The sequence below is a fragment of the Chiloscyllium plagiosum genome, unplaced genomic scaffold (genome assembly GCF_037043375.1).
Source record: "Chiloscyllium plagiosum isolate Xiang-an unplaced genomic scaffold, Cpla_swu_hap1 HiC_scaffold_7, whole genome shotgun sequence".
NCBI classification, from domain to species: Eukaryota; Metazoa; Chordata; class Chondrichthyes; order Orectolobiformes; family Hemiscylliidae; genus Chiloscyllium; species Chiloscyllium plagiosum.
In genome coordinates, this window is record NW_028270145.1 from 3,223,708 (window position 1) to 3,237,436 (window position 13,729).

Consider the following 13,729-nt stretch of genomic DNA (forward strand, 5'->3'; position numbering starts at 1 on the left):
ATGCTCAGGGATCTGTCGGATACACACCTGCAATCTGGAGATACCAATAGGCGCCCTGTTGTCATATGTGGGTGACTGGGTGCGTAAGGACTTGAGGTCAATATGGCTTGATGTTGAGGCCTCGCAGGCAAGATATCCCTTCCCAATTTATTGTTTATGGATAGGGTGAGATCAGTGGTTGAGCATTGAGAGAGCCCAATTATCTTAAATATGGTAAACGCATGGAGGATAATGCAGCAGGGTGAGGGCAATTTGCTCAAGACCTCGCCGGTCACCCCATTAGTGGGAGCCCCCAGGATTTAGGCCAGGGTCAATGGAATCCGTCTTCAAAGCATGGGAGGGTAAGGGAAACTCCTGTTTGGGAGATTCATTCGAAGGAGAAGTCTTGATGTCTTCTATCCAATGCAGTCAGAAATATGGGATTCCTAATAGGGACCTTTTCCGATACTTTCAGATTAGGGATTATATACAGAAGAAGACAATGTTCTTGGTTCAGTCCTACAAGTCGGATATAGAGAGGAGTGCTCCGATTTGGGGACGCTCTCTCGGACTATATCATATACCATTTGCAGAGAGGGAGCACCTTGGGGGATATGGAGATACTCCATGGGATCTGTAATCAGGAACTACGAGAAGAAATTTAATCAGAATCATAAAGAAAATCTCAGTATGCAACAAACTATGCAATTGAAGATTCTTCACAGGGCCCGTATGGCACCAGAGAGTTTAGCAAAGTTTAAGAAAGGATTTCCATGATGTCCCAAATGTAAAATTAGCATAGGCACTCTCACACATTGCTTTTGGTCCTGCTACAAGATTCGCAGATACAGGGGTGCCATAGTGACTAAGCTGGAGAAGATCCTGGGAATTGAAGTTCAGACGGATCTGGTATCCCTTCTTTTGGGACTGCTGAATCTGCCCCCTCTGGGTGAGTGAGCATGGGCAAAAGTAATTTAACATTCTTACACACTATGCAAGAAAGAACATTCTAATGAATTGTATATTAGAAAAACCTCCAGATCTTGCGGGATGGTGCAGGCTTGTGATGGAGTACGTCCCCCAAGACTATCTGACAACTATGGTGCACCATGGAACAGAGCGATTTTATAAGACATGGCAGCCCTTTCTAAATTACAAAAACACAGACCTATTGGTGATACAGATCAGGGCCTTTATACAGCCGTGAGGGCTGTTCATGGTGGTCCGGGATCTGGCGTGGGGGTGGGGCAGTAAATATGGGTATAATACTTGTTGCTCCCGTGGACAGGAGCTTTGGTGGAGGTGCAGCGAGTGAAGTAACACAATATGATTTAATTTAATTTGGTTGTTATTTTATTTTATTTCTTTTCATTTGAGTTCATTTTAACTTGAACAAAGTAAATATGAGATGATTGTATCTCGTAGAGTGGTAGGTAGTTTATTGTTAACATTAATATAATGTATTATTTCTATTTTTTCTGTATTTTTGTACTTTTATAATTTCTTTTTGTTAAAGAGTAAAACTTTTTTCAATAAATATATACTTAAAAAGTGTTAAGGACAAGTCGGGGAACTATAGACCAGTGAGACTGACATCTGTGGTGGGCAAGTTGTTGGAATTCTGACAGACAGGATTTACATGTATTTGGAAAGGCAAGAACTGACTAGGGTTAGGCAACATGGCTTTGAGGGTGGGAAATCATGTCTCACAAACTTAATTGAGTTTGTTGAAGAAATAACAAAGAGGATTGATGAGGGCAGAACGGTGGATGTGATCTATATGGACTTCAGTAAGGCATTCGAAAAGGTTCCCCATGGGAGATTGGTGAGCAAAGTTTGATCACATGGAATACAGGGAGAACTAGCCATTTGGATACAGAACTGGCTCGAAGGTAGAAGACAGAGGGGGTGGTGGAGGGTTGTTTTTCAGACTGGAGGCCTGTGACCAGTGGAGTGCCACAAGGATCGGTGCTGGGTCCTCTACTTTTCGTAATTTATATAAATGATTTGGATGTGAACATAGGAGGTATAGTTAGTAATTTTGTAGATGACACCAAAATTGGAGTTGTAGTGGACAGCGAAGAAGGTTACCTCAGATTACAATGGGATCTTGATCAGATCGGCCAGTGGGCTGAGGAGTGGCACTCGAAGTCTAATTTAGATAAATGCAAGGTGCTGCATTTTGGGAAAGCAAATCAGAGCAAGACGTATGCACTTAATGGTAAGATCCTAGGAAGTGTGGCTGAACAAAGAGACCTTGGAGTGCAGGTTCATAGCTCCTTGAAAATGGAGTTGCAGGTACATAAGATAGTGAAGAAGTTGTTTGGTATGCTTTCCTTTATTGGTCAGAGCATTGAGTATAGCAGTTGGGAGGTCATGTTGCACCTGTACAGGAGATTGGTTAGGTTATTTTGGAATATTGCATTCAATTCCGGTCTCCTTCCTATTGGAAGGATGTTGTGAAACTTGAAAGGGCTCAGAAAAGATTTACAAGGATGTTGCCAGGGTTGGATGATTTGATCTATAGGAAGAGGGTGAATAGGCTGTGGCTGTTTTCCCTGGAGCGTCAGAGGCTGAGGGGTGACCTTGTAGAGGTTTATAAAATCATGAGGGGCATGGAAAGGATAAATAGACAAAGTCTTTTCCCTGGGATGGGGGAGTCCAGAATTAGAGGGCATAGGTTTAGGGTGAGAGAGGAAAGATATAAAAAGGACCTAAGGAGCAACTTTTTCACACATAGGGTGGTATGTGTATGGAATGAGCTGCCAGAGGAAGTTGTGGAGGCTGGTACAATTGCAACATTTAAAAAGCATCTGGATGAGTGTATGAATAGGAAGGGTTTAGAGGGATCTGGGCCAGGTGCTGGCAAATTAGACTAGATTAAGTTAGGATATCTGGTCGGCATGGGTGAATTAGACTTAAGGGTCTGTTTCTGTGCTGTACATCTCTGTCACTCTGTGATGCAGCTCTCTATTTTTGGCCTATTCTGGAAAGTTGTCTCATGGCAAAGTGTTACTATGAATTATGGAGACATCTGGAGTGAATAAAGATGGGGCATAAACAGTTGAGCATTTTCTTATCCATTTTTAAAGAATGTTTTCTATTTAACTTGAGGTGCAGAGAAAATTCTCATCCCCTTCACTGATTTCCCCTGGCACCAGATCGATAGAGTAAAATTCAACACCATTGCTTTCACAAACTGACGACTGGATGCTGAATTTAAAGTGGCACTGAGTACAGATAGTTGGGTTTTTTTAGAATTGTTTGTGAATAGCACAATTCCCAGCCAGTTCTGAGCTTTCATTTTGTTCAAAGTGTTCTTCTCCTACCCAACCCTGTACATTCTATCTACTTTCCTATTACCTTCACTAAGAGTGTATAAATGTTTTGCACATTAAGAAACAAGGAGTTAATAGTTGTGGTAAGAAAACAAAACTTTTTTCCAAGTATGTGGCACAATATTGAATAGCTGTGTCCAAAACCAAAAATGGGTAAAACAAAACTAAGACCGGCATGTGGCACAATAAATAGAATTGAGATGTATACTACATAGAGGCAAAATACTGTGAATGCTGGAGATCTGAATTCAAAAGTGTGTTCTGGAGAATCTCAGCAAGTCTGTCAGCATCACTGGAAAGGGAAGCAGTTTAAGCTTCAAATCCCTAGTCATAGAACTCAAAATCTTAACTCTCTTTCTCTTTCCAATGCTGCCAGCCTGCTGAGTTTGTCTAGCACTCTGTTTCTATATGCAGACAACATTCATGGTCTGACATTGTTGAACTCAATATTTTGAGTCCAGAAGGCTGTGGAGCATCTTAACGGAAGATGAGATACTGTTTCTTGAGGTTGCATTCATCTTCATTATAAAACTATGGTAGGTCAAGGACAGAAATGTGAGCCTGACAACAAATAGTAACTTTAAGCTAGAAACTGGAAGGTGAGGGTCATGTTTGCAGACTGAATGGAGGTGACTTGCAAAGTAATCACCCAATCTGCATTTGTTTTCCCATTGTAGAGAAAACTGCTTTGGAGGGAGCAAACACAGTGTTGACCACTTAGGACTGAGATAAAGAGAAATTTCTTCATTCAGGATTGTAGTAGTCCATTGTTAAGTACATGAATCAGACATTTTTTTTTGTGATGGAATCAAAGGATGCGGGGAATGGGCAGCAAAGTGGAGGTGAGGCATAATAGTAGGATTAATAATATTGAATGATGGAACAGGCTTGAGGGGCCATTTGCTTTTTCTAAGGTATTTCTTGTGTAACAGACCTTCATAATGTGAACACCGGACAATCACAAGTCAGTTTGGTTGATTTTTACAGCATTGTTTTGCATTAAACTTAAAGCTGCAGCTTTTGCTGTCAGAGTATCCTAATCTGTTTATATCTGTCAATGCTATTACGGAGGGATTCTATAAACTACTTGCTGTTCCATTTGCTCATTTCTCTGATCTAGGAGATCAATGATTTTAGCTTCTATCATGGAGCATTAATATTTCATAGTGCTGATTGATCTTATTAAAGCTGGACAATTATTTTGGTTCTTATGGTTATTAGTTTTGTTGTAATACAACAGTATTTGACCAAAAATAGCTGATAAGTCATTAAATTAATTAGGAAGAGGTAAATCAACGCCAAGTCAGAAAGTGAGGGGAAAAGAACAGTGTGACGTGGGCAGGATGGGAACAGTTACAGATGAAAGACTTCTAGTTACATATCTACATAATAAATAAAACAAGCAAATTGGATAGACAAATATAACTTAAAGATAATGTACTATCTGTCGTTTATACCTGTGTAAAAAGTTCTAAAACTAAACTTTTAGTCAAAAAGTAGACTGTTGATTTTTACACGCTTTTATATGGGTTGGAATCTAACCTCTACCATCATCTCACTATTGTACAATTGCCAGACCAGACACTCTCCCCACTAAAATTGCTCCTAAAAGTGCAAAATAAATCAAAAAGTATGTTGTAACTGCTGTTCCTTCCTGATGCCATATTGCTGTATTAGTGAGTGGAATTGACTAAAATGTGGTGGCTCCAGTGGGGTAGTAGACTTGACATCACATGTTGATGCACACAGACACAAGGAGCTTAAACAGCCACCTTCAGTTGTGTTCTATTCTATGATTCTATCAATGAGCAGATTCACAGGGTGAATGGGTGGTGAGTACATAGAGCTTGAATTCTTTGGCTGAAAGTCAGGAGTTGACTTGTGCACAGGATTTACTAACACATGAATATATACAGTATTACATTGTGAAAGAAAAGGCTGTAACAACATTGATAAAAGACATAATAGAAAGATGTGATTTCAGCAGAATGAGTAGATTATGGAAACAACTAGGAGAAAATAATCTGCGTCCATTTCGGGGAGACCGGACGCCGCCTTGCGGATCGTTTCAACTAACATCTCTGGCACACCTGCACCCATCAAACCCACTGCCCATGGCTGAACACTTAAACTCCCCCACCCACTCAGTCAAGGACTTGCAAGTCCTGGGCCACCTCCACTGCCAAACAGTTACCATCTGATGCCTGGAGGAGGAATGCCTCATATTCCTCCTTGGGACCCTTCAACCACAAGGGATAAATATGGATCTCAACAGCTTCCTCATGACCCCTCTCCCCACATTATCCAAGTCCCAAGCCTCCAATTCGGCACCGCCCTCCAGTCCCATCCATCTGACCTATCACCTTCTCCCTCCCCTTCATCCACCTATCGCTTTCCTAGGTACTTCCCCCGAACCCCACCCTCCTCACATTTATCTCTCAGCCCTGACCCACAAGCCTCCTTCCTGATGAAAGGTTTATGCCCAAAACATCGATTCTACTTGGATGCTTGGATGCTGCCTGACCGGCTGTGCTTTTCCAGCACCACACTCTTGACTCAGGTAATGGAAACAGTATGGGTAGAGTTAAGGATCAGCAAGGGACACACCAGACTCTAGTATGAATTGTCTACAAATCTTCAGATAGAAATAATGAGGGTGTATTAATACAGAGATCAGGGAAGCAAATAGCAAAAAAGGTGGTTATCATGGGAAATTTTAAATGTACAAATAGGCTGGAAAAGCTGAAGTGGTAAAGATGATTAACTTCTGCATCTTTTAAAGGTGTCAAAGGAATATATCATGTTGGACTTGGTGCTGAATACTCAACCAGTATTATTTAATAATCTGATGAGAGACAATCACATAATTAGTGATAGTTTTTTCAAAACTCAATAATTATGTTTGAAAAAGAGAATCTCAAATCCAGGTTTCAGACTTAAGTAAGGAAAACTTTTTAGAATTGAGAAATAAATTGACAGCAGTAAATGATTTTGAGATACAAATCAACTGTGAACTCAATGGTAAAACTCTCTCTTGAGGCGTTGAATGATCTATCCTAATTGTAACTTATCCTGAGTACCTAGATACTCAAGTTTTCAAAATTATAGTGGCAAAAAGCAAAGGTATTTATGGTTTCTTTTCCCCCATAGTATTTTAATATATGTGACATATTTAAAAGCATGAGTCAGTAGTGGAAACAAATATGAATAAAAACCAAATATGCTTTTTTGTGGTTTTCTATCTTTTAGGTGAAGTCAGTGATCAACCTTCTCTTTGCTGCATATACTGGAGATGTGTCTGCACTTAGAAGGTAATATTTAAAGTTGAACTTCAAAGATTGCTTCATATGTGAAGGCTACATGTTGTTTAGCTAATTAGAAATGGTGCCTGGATTTGTGTTTGTAAATGCTCCTATAAAGTCATCTTCATGTAAGTTTTCAATTATAACAGAAGACAGGAAACCCACCAGTTCCATTTAGATTTGGTGAATTCTACGCATGTTCAGCCTTCACTGGGTGAATAACCATTCTCAGTTAGCAGTTGAAGAACAAAAAAAGGATTTAATAAATCACAGTTGTTATTGTTACCAAAGAGCTATGACAAAAATCTAGTCTCTTATCCAGCCTATTGGTCACAAATTGATGGAACAGCTAAGCTATAGAGCTGCAACTGTATTAACTATTTTGGCCCACTGAGTACAGTAGATTAAAAAGAATTATAGGAGACATTGAGTTTTGTTTGCCATAGCAATAAATGCTATCTCGAAATAGCTGTAGTTCCTATCTGTTGAGGTCACACATTCAGTGCAAATGTAAGCTATATATTTGGGTGCTATTTTAGTTACTGCATTTGAAAAAGATTGTTTTCTTAAGCACTATAAAAGCATATGTTTGAATGTAATGAGCTGTGAGTGTACTGAAATAATTGTAAACCTTGTCGAGTCCAGTATTTTTCTACTTTCTCACTTGTTGAAAGCTTTTATGCGTTGCTGTATCTATTGTTTTTGGCTCTATTCATTTTTTAACAAACCTATCATAACTGAGAAAATAAAATGCTCACAGTGAGTTGTAAATATCCTAATTTGAAAGCTACCACTTTCTGTATGGCAGCTTTAATCGCTTAATGCTGGATTATCGTGCTATATTTACAAAAGATTCTAACAGCAATGGAAGGGGATGCATCTCTTTTTTTTTATTTGCTGTCTATTTTGTAAATAGGTGATTTAGTTGCTTTGAGCTTTGTTTAAGCTCAAGGTTGGAATGGAATGTACTCATTTTCAAATTAATGGAGGATTTGGAAACTCAAAACACAGAAATTGAGAAGACAATTGGCAAAGCAGTTAAATGCATATCTGGGAAGGATAATATATCATCAGACCAAACTTAGTATAAAATAAATTTAAGCATTGCAAATAACTCTATATAAATCTTATTAAAATTCAGAGGACTAGTGATATCCTTTGCTGTTTACATTGCTAATTTCTGATGTAGGCTGTTTTCTTCCTGTGATAAAATAAGCAGTCTTTATCAAATGCTGCCATATAACGTTGTAGGAGGAAGTAGACATGTATACAAAGGAGCATAGTCATACAGCACAGAAACAGATCCTTCAGTCCAACCAGTCCATGCCGATCATAATCCCAAATTAAACTAGTCCCACCTGTCTGCTCCAGGCATGTATCCCTCCAAACCTTTTCACTTCATATACTTATCCAAATGTCTTTTAAATGTTGTACTTGTAAGCACACCCTCCACTTCCTCAGGAGGTTCATTCCGCACGCGAACCACACTGTGTTTAAAACAAAATTGCCCCCATGTCTTCTTTTTTAATCTTTCTCCTCTTAGCTTAAAAATGGGCCCCAGTCTTGAAATCCCACATCCTAGTAGACTATTCAATCCATCAAGCCTGTCCCACCATTGACTACGATCATGACTAATCAAAGACTTCACTGTCTTTTACTCACCCAATCCATACAACCCTATATGCCACAGGTCATCAGAAATCTATTGATCTTTACCTTAATCCCATTCAAAGATTAAGCTTCCATACTCGACCATGGTACAGAATTGTAACGGTTCATAACTCTCAGTAAAATAATGTCATCTTGGACCTTCAAGCTATTCCTTTTATTCTTAAATTGTGTCCCCAGGTTTTAGACTCTGACCAGGAGAAACCACTCTCTATCCTACTTTGTAGGTTTCAATGAAATCATCTTTCAAATCACCAGAGAATATAAGCATAGAATGATAGAGGTGTACAGCATGAAAACAGACCTTTTGGTCCAACTCATCCATGCTGACCAGATATCATACATGAATCTAATCCCATTTGCCAACATTTGGCCTATATCTTTATAAACCTTTCCTATTCATATCCAGGTGCCTTTTAAATATTGTAATTGTACCAGCCTCCTCCACTTCCTGTAGCAGCTCATTCTATACATGCACCACACTCTGCATGAAAATGTTGCCCCTTAGGTCCCCTTTAAGTGTTGCCCCTCTCGTCTTAATCCTATGCCCTCTAGTTTTGGACTTCCCCACCCCAGGGAAAAGACCTTGGTCATGCCCCTCATGATTTTATAGACTCTATAAGGTCACCCCTCAGCCTCCGACGCTCCAGGGAAAACAGCCCAGGCTATTCAGCCTCTCATTATAGTTCAAACCCTCCAACCTGGGCAATATTCTTGTAAATCTTTTCTGAACACTTTGAAGTTTCACAACAACCTTCCTATGGCAAGGAGACCAGAACTGCGCACAATATTCCAAAAGTGGCCCAATCCATGTTATGTACAGCTGCAATTTGATTACGTTTCTTGAAAAAGTAACAAATAGGATTGATGCTGGCAGAGCAGTAGATGTGATCTATATGGACTTTAGTAAGGTGTTCAACAAGGTTCCTCATGGCAAACTGGTTAGCAAGGTTAGTTCACATGGAATACCGGGAGCACAAGCCGTTTGGATACAGAACTGGCTCAAAGATAGGAGACAGAGGGTGATGGTGAATGGTTGTCTTTCCGACCAGAGGCCTGTGATCAGTGGTGTAGTGCAAGGATCAGTGCTGGGTTCACTGCATTTCGTCATTTATATAAATGATTGGATGTAAACATACGAGGTATAGTCAGTAAGTTTGCAGATGACACCAAAATGGGAAGTGTAGTGGGCAGCGAAGAAGGTTACCTCAGAGTACAATGGGATCTTGATCAGTTTGGCCAGTGGGCCAAGGAGTGGCACATGGAGTATAATTTCAATAAGTGAGGTGCTGCATTTTTGGAAAGGCAAGTCCGGGCAGGACTTGTACACTTCATGATAAGGTCCTGGGAAGTATTGCTGAACAAAGAGACCTTGGAGTGCAGGTTGATATTTCCTTGAAAGTGGAAAATGACGAAAAGCAGTTGGTCATAAGGGAAAGCCATGGAACTATAGATTGGTGAGCCTGACAACAGTGGTGGGCAAGTTGTTGGAGGGGATCCTGAGGGACAGGATTTACATGTATTAGGCAAGGACTGATTAGGGACAGTCAACATGGCATTGTGCATGGGAAACAGTATTTTACTAACTTGATTTAAGTTTTTTGAAGAAGTAACAAACAGGATTAATGCTGGCAAAGCAGCAGACATGATCTGTATGGACTTCTGTATGGCATTTGACAAGGTTCCTCATGGTAGACTGGTTAGCAAGGTTAGATCACATGGAATACATGGAGAATTAGCCATTTGGATACAGAACTGGACAGAGGGTGGTGATGGAGTGTTGTTTTTCAGACTGACCAGTAGGTCCACTGCTTAGTTTGCCCAATCTCTCCTCTTAGGACAGTCTTGCCACTTTGGAAATGCATCTGGTGAGCCTTTGTTGCACAGTCTTTGTGGCAATAATATCTTCCCTGAGATATGGAGAGATAAACTGCACATAGTACTCCAGCTGCTGTGTAATCAAGCTCATGTATAGTTGAAAGAAAACTTCAGTACAAATTCGAAATCTCACTTTAAAATAGTCTTTGCTCTCCAAAACATATGGTTGTATTTTAAACATTTCGCAGTTACTTGGTTAAACATCTGTCTAATGTAGCTGTTCAGTTTGAACTTTCCTTATATTTCAATATTCCAGATATGGAGGATGCATGTAATACCTTCCAATTAGTCCAGAATTTGTCTCAAATCAGTGATGACTGAAAGGGCACTTATGGTTTATTGTGGGCTTGACTTAATAGACTTACAGTTCTAGGTGGTGTGTTTTTGTAAGAACAAACCTTTGGTTCGTTGAGTTGTTTTAAGGTAGATGAGACTGCTAAAATAACCTTGAGCCAAAACAAAATTGTCTCACAAGGCCTCGAGCATTAACTTTATTAGCTCTTTCCAATAATTATTGGAATCGATGGTCACATGAAAAAGTGACTAGAACTGGAGAAACTAGAAAGGATTTAGGTTCCACATATATTAATAGTTTGCATTTAAACTATTGTGGATTATTTTCATTTTCTATAAATGAAAAAAAAGTCATTTTAATGTTTTTGTCTTAGACCAGGAAAAAACTGTCAAAAACGGTTATTTTTTTTCCAGATTTGCTTTGTCTGCTATGGACATGGAGCAGAGGGACTATGATTCACGAACAGCACTGCATGTAGCAGCTGCAGAAGGTAAATTTCAGTTGCAGAAATAACAAGCCCTGAAGAGCCACCTGATGTAGCTTAGAGTTTAATTGTGTATTTTGATTTGTAGGTCACGTGGAGGTGGTTCACTTTTTGTTAGAAGCATGCAAAGTAAACCCATTTCCTAAAGACAGGTGAGTTGGTCTTAACCTGACACTATTTAATTTCAAGTTGCATAAAAGCAATAAATTGTGCAAAACCTGCCCTTTAAATTAGGTTTCACTAACTTGATATTGAAAAAAAATGGAAACTGCTGGAGAAGCTTAGCAACAAAGGAGGATTCTGTGGAGAGGAACAAAGGTGAATGTTTTCAAGTCCAATACCTCTTTTCTTCAGACTGGAAGGGAGGGTTGGGGAAAATGTGAAAGTGATAAGTTTTTTCTGTAGATAGAAGTGAGGAGGAGCCAGTAGAACAGAAGGTCAGGTTAGGACAGGAAAAGGTGTTGCAAAGCAAAGGACAATAGCAGAATATTGGCTGGCTCTGCTATAAGCAAGCAAAACCGTGTAAACGAGGTATTGGTGGGGTGTGCAATCAAAATGGAGGATGGTATTCCTGGCCCAAAGTTGTTGAATCACCATTGACTCAAGAAGGCTGTAAAGTGCCTAAATGAAAAATGAGGTGCTATTCCTCTAGTTTACACTGGTCTTCAGTGGGACACCACAGCAGGCCTAGGACAAAAATGTGAATGTGATAGGGTGTATTGAAATGGTAGGTACCTGGAAAACCAAGGTCATGCTTAGAGACAGAGCAAAGATGTTTGACAGAGCAGTCACCCAATCTGTGTTTTTTGTCTCCCCCATGTAGAAAAGACAGCACTATGAGCGGTGGTTTACAGGAGACTAGATTGAAAGAAGTACAAGTCAATTACTGCTTCATTGTAAAGGATTTTTTGGGGCAGGAGGAGGTAAAAGGGCGAGTGTTGCACCACCTGCTATTGCACAGGAAGGTGCTGTAGGAGACAAATGAGCTGATAGAGGAGTGGACAGGGCTCACAGAGAACAATCCCTTCAGAATGCTGACTGGGAAGGAGGTGTGAAAATGTTTGGTGGAATAATGGAAATGGTGTTGGATGGTGTGGGAAAGTGAGGACTGGGAAACTCCACTGTGGTTCTCATTGGTAGAAAAAGTGGTGATGGCAGAAATGTTGGAAATGGGTCAGACATTGTTGAAGACCCTGTCAACTACAGTGAAGGGGAATCCTTGATTTAAATCAGGCATACCGGATTATGTCGTCTTAACAGACAACCCCATCATCATCCCTGGATACATCCTATCCCACTGGCAGCACAGTGGTTTACACTCAGGTGGGAGTTGCCCTGGAAGTCCTCAATATTGACTCCAGACCCCAGGAAGTATCATGGCTTTGAGTTAAACGTGGTCAAGGAAACCTCCTGCTAATTACCACATATCATTCCCTCTTCAACTGATGAATCAGTGCTCCTCCACCCTGCAAAGGCTTTGGACCTTGACAGCAGTACTGAAGACTTGTATTCCAGAGCTTGCTGCTCCCCTAGCCAAGCTGTTCCACTACAGTTACCCAGGTATGTCCTGTACACAAAAAGCAGGACAAATCCAACCCACCTAATCATGGCTTCATAGGTTTTGATCATCAGCAAAGTGATGGAAGAATCATAAACAGTGTTATCAAATAGCATCTGCTCAGTGACATCCAATTTAGGTTCCGCTAGGGCCTCCCAGCTCCTGACCTCATTACAGCCTTGGTTCAAATATTGGATAAAAGAGCTGAATTTCACAGGTGAGGTGAGAGTGACAACTCTTGACATCAAGGCTGCTGCAGCTCTACAAGTCCCTGGTGAGACCATACTTGGAATATTGTGTCCAGATCTGGTCACCCTACGATAGGAAAGATACAGAGGCTTTGGAGAGGGTTCAAAGAAGGTTTACAAGGATACTGCCTGGACTGAGGGCTTGCCTTATGAAAAAAGATTGAATCAGTGTGGACCTTTCTCTCTGGAGAGGAGGAGGAAGAGAGGAGACCTGATCGAGATATACAAGATAATGAGTGGAATAGATAGAGTCAATAGCCAGAGACTTTTCCCAATGGGCATGGTTGACTGGTATGAGGGGCTATAGTTTGAAGATATTAAGAGAAAGGTATAGAGGAGTCGTCAGAGGTAGGTTCTTTATGCAGAGTTGTGAATGCATGGAATGCGTTGCCAGCTGTGGTGGTGGAAGCAACGTCATTATGGACATTCAAGCGACTGCTTGACATGCACATGGATAGCAGTGAGTTGAGGGGTGTCTAGGATAAGTTATTATATTTTATATTAGGATTAAACCACGGCACAACATTGTGGGCCAAAGGGCATGTTCTGTGCTGTACTTTTCTATGTTCTATTTGACCAAGTGGGGCATCAAGGAGCCCTGGCAAAACTGGAATTAATGGGTATCGGGGGCAAACTCTCTGCTTGGAGTCATACCTGGCACATAGGAAGATGGTTGTCATTGTTGGAAGTCAGTCATCTCAGCTCCAGGACATCTCTGCAGGAGTTCTTCAGGGTAGTATCCTAGGCCCAACAACCTTTTAGCTGCTACATCAATAACCTTCCCTCCATCATAAATTCAGAAGTGGGGATGTTTGCCAATGATTGCAAAATATTCAGCACCATTCGCACTCCTTAAACACTAAAGCAGCCTGTGTTTAAATGCAACAAGATCTGGACAGTATCCAGACAACAGTTCAAGAAGGCAGCTAACAACGACCACCTCAAGGTCAACTAGGGACAGGTAATAAATGCTGGCCAG

The 13,729-nt window shown here is 40.5% G+C and overlaps 1 protein-coding gene across 3 annotated transcripts in view; it reads left to right on the top strand.

Moving 5' to 3' along the window:
* The window catches only part of LOC122551255 (glutaminase kidney isoform, mitochondrial), a 119,427-nt gene that overhangs the window by 103,699 nt on the left and 1,999 nt on the right, over positions 1–13,729 (top strand). For all 3 annotated transcript variants that reach the window (XM_087988676.1, XM_087988675.1, XM_043692870.2), the window contains exons 15-17: positions 6,567–6,628; positions 10,874–10,950; positions 11,033–11,096. In XM_087988676.1, coding sequence (XP_087844802.1) covers positions 6,567–6,628; positions 10,874–10,950; positions 11,033–11,096 — 203 coding nt within the window. The remainder of the gene's footprint in view (positions 1–6,566; positions 6,629–10,873; positions 10,951–11,032; positions 11,097–13,729) is intronic.